The 11,766-nt window shown below is 36.5% G+C and overlaps 1 protein-coding gene across 11 annotated transcripts in view; it reads left to right on the top strand.

Moving 5' to 3' along the window:
• Window positions 1–7,452: 7,452 nt before the first annotated feature.
• LOC138387229 (zinc-regulated GTPase metalloprotein activator 1B) overlaps window positions 7,453–11,766 on the top strand; it is a 44,589-nt gene continuing 40,275 nt past the window's right edge. For 10 of the 11 annotated variants that reach the window (XM_069474156.1, XM_069474151.1, XM_069474155.1 and 7 more), the window contains exons 1-2: window positions 7,453–7,662; window positions 10,929–11,015. In XM_069474156.1, coding sequence (XP_069330257.1) covers window positions 7,509–7,662; window positions 10,929–11,015 — 241 coding nt within the window. In that variant the 5' untranslated portion in view covers window positions 7,453–7,508. The remainder of the gene's footprint in view (window positions 7,663–10,928; window positions 11,016–11,766) is intronic. The other variant, XM_069474154.1, reaches the window with a different exon arrangement.

The raw sequence follows: 11,766 nt of genomic DNA, 5'->3' as shown, positions 1-11,766 counted from the left end.
CTCCACTGAGACTCAAGGGCAAGAAGGAAACGTTAAATAAGAGGAAAGGAAGTAAACCAATCTAGGGAAAGAATTCATGAATCTTTCTCCTTAAGTGAAATTGTGGTGACTGCTATGATCTGAATGTATCCTCTCAAAATTCATATGTTGAAACTTAGTGGGCAATGTGATAGTATGAAGAGATGGAGTCTTTAGGAGGCGATTAAGTCATGAAGGTACAGCCCTCATGAATGGGATTAATGATCTTATAAATGAGTTTCAAGGAAGCTTTTTGGGCCTTTGGCCTTTCTGGTCCTTCTGCCCCTTCCACCAGTGAAGACACAGTATTCCTCCCTTCTGGAGGGTGCAGAGTTCAAGGAACCATCTTGGAAGCAGAGACCGGGCCCTCGCTAGACAATGAACTTGCTAGCACCTTGGTCTTGAACTTCTCAACCTCCAGAACTGTGAGAAATAAATTTCCATTATTTATAAATTTACCCAGTCTCAGGTATTTTGTTATAGCAGCACAAAGGGTCTAAGACAATGACTGAATGAGAGACAGAGCTATGGGACTCAAAAGACACTGGTCTTGAAGCCAAAAACACCTGGATTTGCCAGTACCACAGCATTTCAGTTAAGTGCAATTACACATTCCTCAAGGGAATTCGGGGGAATAGTAAGAGGAAGGAAGAATGCAGATATTTCACTTCTTTCTGTGTCTTTTATTTACGTTTAAGGAATCATGAGCAGGTGCTGTGGATTTTGGAATACACTTCTCTAAAACTATAAAAATTAGAAAATGAAACTTAAACAAAGCCACAAATGTCAGTTTTAATTTCTACCAACAATAGAAGAGGATATTATTTAGACTGTTTCTTAAACTATTACATCATAAATCATTGCAAAACGTTTTATTTATTTATGTATTTTTTGGTTTTGCTCAACCCCCACTCCTTGCCTGATACTGCCTTTTAGAGAGAATAGTGCACCACTCAAGTCCTCAGGTTGTGGGCTTTGAATAGTGTTTTCTTTTTTTTTTATTTTGTGGGAAGCTGATTTACAAGTGACTCACCTGTAAGCTAAGCCTTACTGATAGTGTGGTTTAACCGCCAAAGATAATGAATTTAAACAATATTACCTACTATAGCCTTTAAAATTAACATCACACTCTCTTAAAACATTGAAATGTACATTTTTTTCACCTGCCAGCCACCTTCAATATTCTGGAGAGGGAATATTATTTCATGTCCTTACAGTGGTTTTGTATCTTAACAGAGGATTCTACAGTACTTGAATATTGATATTCTACTTTAACTAAAGCAGTTACAAGAATAAAAGCTATTGGCCTCTGGCCTTTTAGATATGTTCTCAACAAGTTCGTGTGTATGTAATGAAAATATCAAATAAACTGATAAATTTTAAGCATTTAAAAATCTGTGATTATTTGCCACAGCTACATAAGAGGAACTGGGTTAATTTTGAAACCCTCAGTTTCCTTTTCTAAACCAGTGGCTATTGTCAGCCACTAGTATGTTCTTTCCTTTGCAGGAAGTTGCAAACATGAGAGAAAAAAAAAACAAAACCAAGTTGTCATTATTTTTAGCTTTCCTCTGATTTGGATATAGCTACAGTTCTTACTTTTTTCTCATGGCGACTAATGTAACTATTCAAGGGGGGAAAATGAAGCAAAGAGTAGTCCAGAATTGTGCCAAGGTACACATGGCAAGGTTGTTGTCAAAAAGCTGAGCTGCTGGAACCTAGACAGCTTGAGAGCTTATCTGCTGTGCTCTGCTCCCACCTAGGAGGGCTCCCACTACAACGCAAAGACTCAAGGTGTTGCCTAAATTAGGCCTTTCCCAGGCCAGGTATCAGTGTGCTTGGAGAAGTAACTGAAGTTAGCCTTAAACCTTCCTCTGAATATTAGTACCATGGAAACTGTGGTACCTAACTCCTTGAGGGTCCAGGATTCTTGTAATAGTGAATGATTTACAAACCAAGTTTAAAATAGCAAGGATGATCTGTTTTTGCAAAATTTCACTTAATTCTTAAGAAAGCAGTACATTACATTTGGTTTTTAAATTTTTAATAAGTAAAAAATTTTTTTGACTATTACTTCATGATGTGAAAATTATATGTTAAAAGAAAAACTTCAGACAAATTAAATTTGATAGAGTCTAATTGAGCAAAGAACAACTCGTGAATTGGGCAGCCCCTGAACCAGACTAGTTTCAGAGTCACTGCAGGGTTGCCCCGTGGTCCGATAAAATATTTATGACAGAAAAAGGAAAGTGAGGTACAGAAAAAGCTGGGTTGGTTACAGCTGGCTGTTTGCTTTATTTGAACCTGGTTTGAACAGTTGGCTGCCTGTGGTTGACTGAAGTTTGGCTTCTGTGATTGGCTGAGAGTTGCTACCTGTGACAAGAGTAGGTTACTGTCTGATTACACATCAAATTGGGTTACAGTTCATTATGTATGGAGAAACCTTTAGGGTGAATTTAAATACGTAAAGAGGCAGCTTTAGGCCTAACTTAATTTAACATTTTTCCCTTTTGGTCAACCTCTTAAGTTTTGAGAGGTTGACCAAAACTTTAGGCATTGACATCACTCTGTCACCATTGTCAATGGACTTATCTGGTCTCTAATCTCATTGGGAAATAGCAGAACAGTGAATTTTGTAAGGTGGGAACAAGGAAACAGAACAATAGGAAAAAAATCTATCAGTTAGCATCAGGTTACTTCAGGTTACTCTTTTGTAAGGATGAGAGCAGAGAGAACTTCCTTGTTATGCTGGAATCTCCTGTTTTCAAGAGAAGATAAAAAAAAAACAAAAAACTGGTCTGTTTTGGGATCTACTCTGTTTCCTTGAAGTTTTAGTTTGATTATGTGGCATTTAGCATGAGTGACTCCATTTTGATTTGGTCTGTTGGGGCCTAGTGCAAGAACTCAGTCCAAAACAATGGCCTCCTAGAGTTTTGTTTAACATATGCATTCAAATCTCAAACTTTGTAGAAATTTTTCTCTCTTCTTGTATAAGTACCTACACAATGTCCTCAAATTTGCCTTTTTGCTTTGTAAAGCCTAAAATATTTACTATCTGGTTTCACAGAAAAAGTTTGCTGATCTCTGGTTTAGAAGAACATGGAAGTTAGTGTCAGGCAGATCTGGATTGAGCTTCAGGGCTGCCATTTACTGATTGTATGACTTTGAGCAAGATATTTATCTTTTCTAAGCCTCAGTTTCCTCATCTATAAAATGGGCATACAAATAATATTTACCTTGATGCATTAAATAAGATAATGCATTTAATTTGCTTAACACAATTTGCTTAATGCAATCAACATAACTCAACATACTACTATTTTTGTTATTTTGCCATAAAGTGAATGAGATTAAATAAAATTGCTAAGTGAGGATGAAATTTTAAGTTACATTAGAAACTATAATAGATTCTACCATATTATACTTAGGAAATTTTTTACTTATTTAAAAAGGCATTTTGTGGCTAACAAACATATGAAAAAGTGTTCAACATCTCTAATCATCAGGGAAATGCAAATCAAAACCACAATGAGATATCACTTAACCCCAGTGAGAATGGCCTTTATCAAAAAAACCCAAAACAACACATGTTGGCGTGGGTGTGGAGAGACAGGAACACTAATACACTGCTGGTGGGACTGCAAACTAGTGCAACCTCTGTGGAAAGCATTATGGAGGTATCTTAAACAGATTCAAGTAGACCTGCCATTTGACCCGGCAATCCCATTACTGGGCATATACCCAAAGGAAAAAAGGTCATTCTGTAACAAAGGCACGTGTACCCAATTGTTTATAGCAGCACAATTCACAATAGCAAAGATGTGGAAACAACCCAAATGCCCATCAATACATGATTGGATTAGTAAACTGTGGTATATGTATACCATGGAATACTACTCAGCTATAAGGAATGATGAAGATACAACATCTCTATGGTTCTCCTGGAGAGAGTTGGAACCCATTATATTAAGTGAAGTATCCCAAGAATGGAAAAACAAGCATGACATGTACTCACCAGAAAATTGGTTTCCTTGATCATCACCTAAATACAAATCTGGAAACAACACCAATTGGACATCAGACTGAGGTGGGGGGTGGGGGAGGGGATGGGGGTATGCCTACACAATGAGTGCATTGTGCACCGTTTGGGGAGTGGTAACACTTGAAGGTGCTGACTCGGGAAGGGGGGGTGGGGAAAAAAATATGAAACTATTGTTTTTAACTTGCACTGTTCACTTAATAATTTATCATGAATATTTCCCATATTATTTCATATCATTGTACAAGAAATAATGTATACATTATGAGGACATACTGTATCTAACAAGATATACTGTTAGACTCTTTGATTCTGTAAAATTAAATAAAATAAAAAATAAAAAAAAAAAAAGAAAAAAAAAAATAAAAAGGCATTTTGAATTTAACAACAATGACAAAAGCTCATTCAGGATAGATAAAATTGTTAAACCCTATGTTATGACAGAAGTCTTAAAAATGTCAGACCCAGCTATTCTGGGAGAGCTGAGATCATAGATCATATATCTGAGTAAATCAAAACCCTCTCCTCAGATTATGCTTGCTAAATTCTTTCCAGTTACTAGAGTCAGAAAAGAAAATGCCAGAATGCCACAGAATCCATGGATAAGGTATTTTGCTGAAGAGGAATATGGGAACAGACTAAAGGGAAAATTTTATCAAGCTGTAATCTTTATACCCATGCCTAAGGTCAGGACCTGAAACTACTGAAGACAGGGCACACTGGCACTCCCACATTTTGATGCCCAGATCAACCTTTTTTTTTAAACAACAGCAGCTTTTAGATAAAGTTCACATATGATAAAATTCACTAATATAAAGCATACAATTCAATGGCTTTTCATATATTCAGAGTTGTGCTATTATCACCGTAACCAATTTTGGAACATTTTCATCACCCCCAAAAGAAACATTGTACCCATTAGCAGTCTTTCGTCAACCTATAGCTCCTGGCAACTGCTAATCTACTTTATATCTCTATAGATTTGCCAATTCTGTATATTTTATGTAAATTAAATCATATAATATGTGGTCTTTTGTGAACTGCTTTTTTCACTTAGCATAATGTTTTTGAGATTCATTCATTTTGTAGCAGGCATCAGTACTTCATTCTTGTTTATTGCTAAATAATTTTCCATTGTATGGATATATTACACCTTGTTTATCTATTCCTCACATTTTATTTGTCTGTCAGCTGATGGACATTTAGGAGCATTCAACTTTTGACCAATGTTAAAACTCCTTTTGCTCTGACTGAGGCTCCATACTGTTACAGCAATCCTTGTTGGCTACCTTGACTGAGCCGGCCTCATAGGGCACAGTTTGCTCTTTGTGAGAGATGAGAGATTTTAGTATAAATTTCCGCCAGAGCCATGTAAGGGAATGTGCAAGAATTGACTTGAAAGATACGTAAAAGAAGGTGGTCAGGGCTGTTAAAGCTTCTGTTCAGGCAGTCAGGTAGTGCTGAAGCGTCACCTGATGAATAGTGAGATGACTGTGGATATAATATTACTTCCTTTAAGTTGCCAAAAAAAAAACCCAACCCAATATTACATAGCATTTCTGAAACCAAAAAGTTGTGAACCATTGTGTTAAGGGCTTAATGCTATCTGTTTTGGGCTGTCCATTACAACTTCTCTCCCCTGGTAGTATAAAGTGAACTCAACCACCAGGCTTCAGGTATTTAGTTGCCTTATTTCTCTCTTAGCTAGTTCATGACTACATTGTCAGAGCTGTCAAAGCATTCAACTCCTGATTTCTCAGGCTGAGCATATGTGTGAGTATAATGATAAGTTCATTTGTACTCCCAAAACCCTCTCTCTTAAATATGATAGTTACACCAAAGAATAGTTTCAAGATATATATGGACGTCAGCAGAAGTGGTGAAATACACACAGTATATTTTATAGGGAATTTCAGGGAAGGAAGGAAGAAATCAACCATTTATTTGACATTAGGATAGTAGTAAAAAATATGGCTTTTGTATCAGATAGATTTTATGACTTAACTTGGCCAAAAATTTAACCTGTCTGTGCCTCATGTTTAAAAAGGAGATAACAGCACTTCATGGGGTTGTTCTGAGAATTAAATATGGCCCAAACACATGAAGAGATGCTCAACCTTGTGAATAATCAAGGAAATGCAAATTAAGACTACAATAAGTCTTAATTTGTACTCAATCGGTTAGCAAAAATTAAAAAATGTCTGATAATATTGACATATACATCAATGAGATCTCTCATACATTGTTGGGAAAATGTATGAATTTGTACAAACATTTTGAAAAAATAATTGTGCATTTTCTTGTAAAGCGTAACATAAGACCCAGCAATTCTACTCTTACGTAGACACCCAAGGAAAGTTGAGCACACATACACCAGGAAAAACGTTTGTAGCAGCCTTGTTCATAAGAACAAAACCTGAAAACCAATGCCAGGAAATAGATAAATAAATTGCTGTATAGCCACACAATATATTGTAATAAAGTAGTGGAGCTGAAAAATACAGAAAGCCCCAGGAGATTGTATAGTGTATGGTACTCTTTTGATGAAGTTCAAAAACAAGCAAAATTAAACAACACATTGTGTAAGTACATATGTAGTATGTGTGATAAAACTAAAAAGAAAAGAGGGAATCATCAGCAATCCAGAAACAATTCATGATTGCAGTTATGCTGTGGGACAGGCTGTGGGCTGGAATAGGGGAGGAGCTCATAGGTAGGTGTAACTTATTAGTATTCTTCTTGTTTTAGGGATGAGGTCAAAAGAGTTCACTATACATTTATATAAATACGAAGGAGGGCTATCCATGGGTTATGGATGAGAGAGTGTCATGAAACAACGAATATGATTAATGAACTCAGGTTACCTGAGGTCCAAATAAACAATGAGAAAGAAAAGTAAAAAAGGTAACGCATGAATACTGTAATAATTTGGATATACATATATAACATATAATTATAAAAAAAGAAAAAAATTTCACCAGTTATCTTTCAGATAGAAAAATTACAATGAATATGGTAGCGTAATAACGTTCCATTCTTTCCCCTATGAATTAAAAATAGTTTTTTAATGAGACTAAAAAATGTCACGTTGACGAAGTCTATGCCCTGTGGGGACTGCTTAGGTCAGGCTACCTACTGCAGGTTCCAATCAGCTTGGTCTCAGCCCTGCCCACAGCCAGCAGCTATTAAGACAGCAAGCCCTAAGCATGACGGGCACCTTCAGGGTGGGGCTGGAGAACACGCCCCGGAGGCGTGTCCAGCCCCCTGGGGGCGTGGCCAAGGGCGAGGCGGTCCTCAGCTGGAGCCCAGGTAACGGGGCTGGATCGGGAGGAGCTACCGTCGCGTTATAATGACGTCAATCCCAGGGCAGGCGTGGCGTGCTATGTGTGCGCCGCTGTGGTTTGGTGTTTGGGTCCCAAGCTCTTGCAGCAGAGTCGTGCTGTAGGCTGGGATGTTACAGGCTGTTGGAGCTGGGGATGAGGAAGAGGAGCATGCGGAGGAGGACTGTCCTGAATTGGTTCCCATTGAGACGAAGCAAAGAGAGGAGGAGGAAAAGTCTGAGTTCGGCGCCAAGATCCCAGTTACAATAATCACCGGGTATTTAGGTAACTAACCATCCCGGTCAGAAAATGCCGTGAACTCTGGTGTCCTGGGATTTTGGGGGCTGTCAGTGCCTCTTTCTCCTTAGGCACCGGGGCCTCCTGGCCGAGAGCAAGTGTCTTTGAGGTAGGGGCTTGGGTCAGTTGCTCCTTGTATGGCTTGCTTCTCATCTCGGGGGTTTAATGATGCCCAGACCCTTCTGCTTTAGATTCACATTTCTCAAGTGATATTGAAAGTTAGCCTTTGAAAGGAGGCTTTGAAGCCCGGGCTCGCCCCCTAGTTGTCCAGGTGATCTCTAAAAAGTTATCTCACCTCTCTGAAGCCTATGTACCTCACCTGAAAATGGAAAAATGCCGTTCACCTGTCTGAGCTTTTTTTGTCATCTGCGAAATGGGGCAGGAAACACCTTATTAAGTCTATTGCCATTGAAGGATGTCTTGTCTGTAAAATACCCGGCACGTGGGCCATTCCTTGGTAGATTCCCTTTCCCCACAAGTCAGACAGTTCCAGCTATTAGTGGCAAGTATTCCCCGCCCTAAACATTTTTTTTTTTTTGAGGCCTTTTTGCAAACCACTGTGGGAGAAAGAGTAAGAATACAGTCTCTGTCCTTCAAGACTGTTTCTCCAACTAAGGACGTTTAGGGGTGTCCGGGGATACTTAAAACCACGGGTGTGTGAACACGGTACAATTTCCTGAAGGACAGTTTATGCTGTTAAACACTAGACGTTCTTCATTGGAAAAGTTTGAGAAATACTTTTAAGCCTTACAGTTAAATAGAAGGGTTAGAATAAATACATGACTATAATAAAAGTGTGGAAAAAATTAAGAAATGTAAATAAAATGATACTACTTCAGGGAAAAAATGTTATTCCTAGGTGCTACTGGAGACAAATAGAAACTTGGGACACCTGAGGGCCTTTTTATATAAAAATAATTATAACACTGATGTGTTGTTTTTTTTTTTTTAATTTTTGGCTTGTAGACTGTAAAGTTTACTCCTACCTTTTACTTAGGACTAATTTTATAAAGCAATCGATTTTTGATGTTTCCCCACTGTTGTTCAGAGGCTGCTCTACTGAGAAGTTGAGCAGATTCCTTGTCCAAAACAGTATACTTCAGACTTGCCCCTCTGGCTATCTCCATTTTGCTCACTGGTCGGTCAGTAAAGCCCTGGAGATAATGGCCTGGAGCTCAGGAGTGAGTACTAATGCCAACAACCTTCTTGTTGCCAAATCTGGGGGATAGTTTTATTCCTTATCCTTGAATATTTTCTCTTGTTGAAATACTTTTACATTGGCTTCTATTACATTTTATTCTGATTTTTCCACCACCTACTTGTCTGGTGGCTTTTTAAGGTTCCCCCCTACCATCCATCTTTAACTTCATACCCATGTAGTTTCTATTTGTATCTCCTACAGATATCTCAAACTTAACATCAAAAAACTTCATATGTTACAATCCCCTGAAATCATTCTGTTCCTGTGATCCCAACCACCTGGAATACTCTTAAAAGCCTCCTAACTAGTCTTGAGTCTTGCTGCCCTTCAGTCGCTAATCATCTTTATAAATGTCATTTTGATTGTGTTACATCCTTCAGTGGCTTCCATTTGGGTTAGAGTTCAAATTCCTTAACATGAATTACAAGGACCTATAGGAGCTAGCTCTTGCCAACCTCTCCAGCTTGCTGAACTGTGGCCCAGCACATTGAACTAATTTTACTTCTTAAGCATGCCAAGTACTTTAGTCTTTGGAATATATGCTTTTCTTCTTACTGTTACTCCTCTGGCTAGATGTCCTCTTAGGTTCTCCATAGCATTTTGTACATCTCCTATTGAATGTATCATCCTGTGACGTAATTGCCTCCTTATTCATCTGAATTCCCCTCCATCCCCTCTGCCTTAATATTTTTAAGCTCCACGAGGGCAGAGACTGTTTGTCTTGTTTGCTTTTTACCAAGGGCCAACGTAAATCTTGTCCATAAGTAGAAACTTTTGAATGAATGAACTATGTCTTAAAGTCTTTTTCTTCATAATATGGTTAATTATCAAGCCCTAGTAAGTCCTCTGTTGGAAGGTTTCTTATATCCACCCCTTCCTTTCAATTTTCACTGTGACTGCCCTATGAAACACTCATGTTCAGGACCACTATCTCATGCTTGGACTGGTTTTAAGACTTTCCTCATTGCCCTCTCTCCTTAAAATCTGTCCTTTCCATTCTGTACTTCACATTTAAATTGAGCTTCCTAAAGCACTATAGACATCTAAACCATCATTCCAAAGTTTCATCTCTTCAAAAGCTTTTAAGGAAATATGACCTAAAAATGTTGATGACAGTAATACCGTCATACTCAACAAATCCCTCCTAGTTAGCTATACTGTAGAGAACTTAATGTATTTCAGAAGACATGTATAAGCTATGTGGAAAAGGTTTTAGCAGCACTGTTTGTAATAGCAAAACACTGGAAACAACACAAATGTCCACCAACAGAAAAAGATAAATAAGTGATATATTCATACAGTTGAATTACACTTCTATACAGTTAGGTTTTTCTCTTTTTTTCCCCCTCTGAACTTTAGTGTGTATGGTTCCCAAATGTTTGCTTCTGCTTGAGAGGAACATACTAGGTTTAATATGCCACCTACTGGATAAAGTTAGTATAGCTTTATGAATATCTGCTGAATATTCTGTGCTTGCTAATGTGTCCTTCCTCCAATTCCCCATTTCTTAAAATCACTTTTATATAGATTGTTTTAAGCATACTAAAAGTAGCCATATATTCAGTCTGAATTTGTGTCTGGTTAATATTGTGTGTTGAAATAGAAGGTCTTTATGTGTAAATTTTAGGAAAGTAAACCATATATTCTTCGTCTAGAAACATTGTCATCATGTAAAGTAGGATGTAAATATTTTATATTTTATAAACAACATGAATACTTAATTCTTTGGATGCCATTAATTCAATAATTTCTTATTTAATAGAAGGTTTAGATGCCCTTATTGTATTGTATGAAGAAGGTGTGTTATTTTGTGTATATTGAAAAACTATGATTTGACTTGTATTTGTAAATATTTATCAAGTTTTATGTCTACATAAAGCATTTTGTAATAGTTTTCAAAGGGTGCTTTTTTTTTCTTTAGAACCTTTTATACCATTGTTAATATATGAAAAGTAGCATCCAAAGTCTTAAAAATATTAGGACTCTTTATATTTTTTTGTGCCTTTAAAATTAGTCTTTGAATTATGTTATGTAAAATAAATGTATTTTGTAGGTGCTGGGAAGACAACACTTCTAAACTATATTTTGACAGAACAACATAGCAAAAGAATAGCAGTCATTTTAAATGAATTTGGGGAAGGTAAGTAAAGTTCAATAAACTGCATGTTGCAAAAATTTATAGGAGACTTAATTCCACAGTTTATTCATTTTTAAATTCGTTATTTAAAAATGAAAATGTAAGGTATTATAATGTGAACACATTGGTGTGGATAGCTTTGGAAAAATTAGATTAATTTCTATGAAGCTTTATTTTATATGGATTGGGATACTGAAATTAAATAGTTTCTTTAAAATTTTATTTTACATAACTTTAGAATTCATACTGAAAATTAAATTAGATTTTTATATGAAATAAATGACTCCAGAAGTAAAAATCTAAACACATGAAAGAAAGTTTTTTTTTTCAGGAACTAGAAAGCTACTTTTGTACTGACTATATTGTTTATTGCAACTCATGAAAAATGTTTGAAAATGGTTCAGTTGTTATAAGTTCACCTTGTTGAATGTTTATTATCTGCAGTTAAAATTGAAGATTTTAAGTATAAGTTAGACATATTGTCTCCATTCTCAAGTAGCTTAAATTATCTGTGAAAATATATGTGCTTAACTTTTTGTCTCAAATATTAAACTGGTAAAAAAAATATGCAGCAGTATTAGACACATACTTTGATTATTTTTATAGTAGTTTTCTTCACAAGTATGAATTATAATAAAAGCTCACTTTTAGCCAAAAACATAATTTCTAGGTTGTATGAACAGGATGGGAAGCCTATTAAACTTCATTTCTGGTTTCAATTAATTAAAAAGAAAAGTGCTTTTAAGGAAAAATC

Source organism: Eulemur rufifrons, chromosome 7 (assembly GCF_041146395.1).
Source record: "Eulemur rufifrons isolate Redbay chromosome 7, OSU_ERuf_1, whole genome shotgun sequence".
Lineage (NCBI taxonomy): Eukaryota > Metazoa > Chordata > Mammalia > Primates > Lemuridae > Eulemur > Eulemur rufifrons.
The sequence above is the reverse complement of the archived record's forward strand: the minus strand, read 5'-3'. Positions and strand labels throughout refer to the sequence as shown.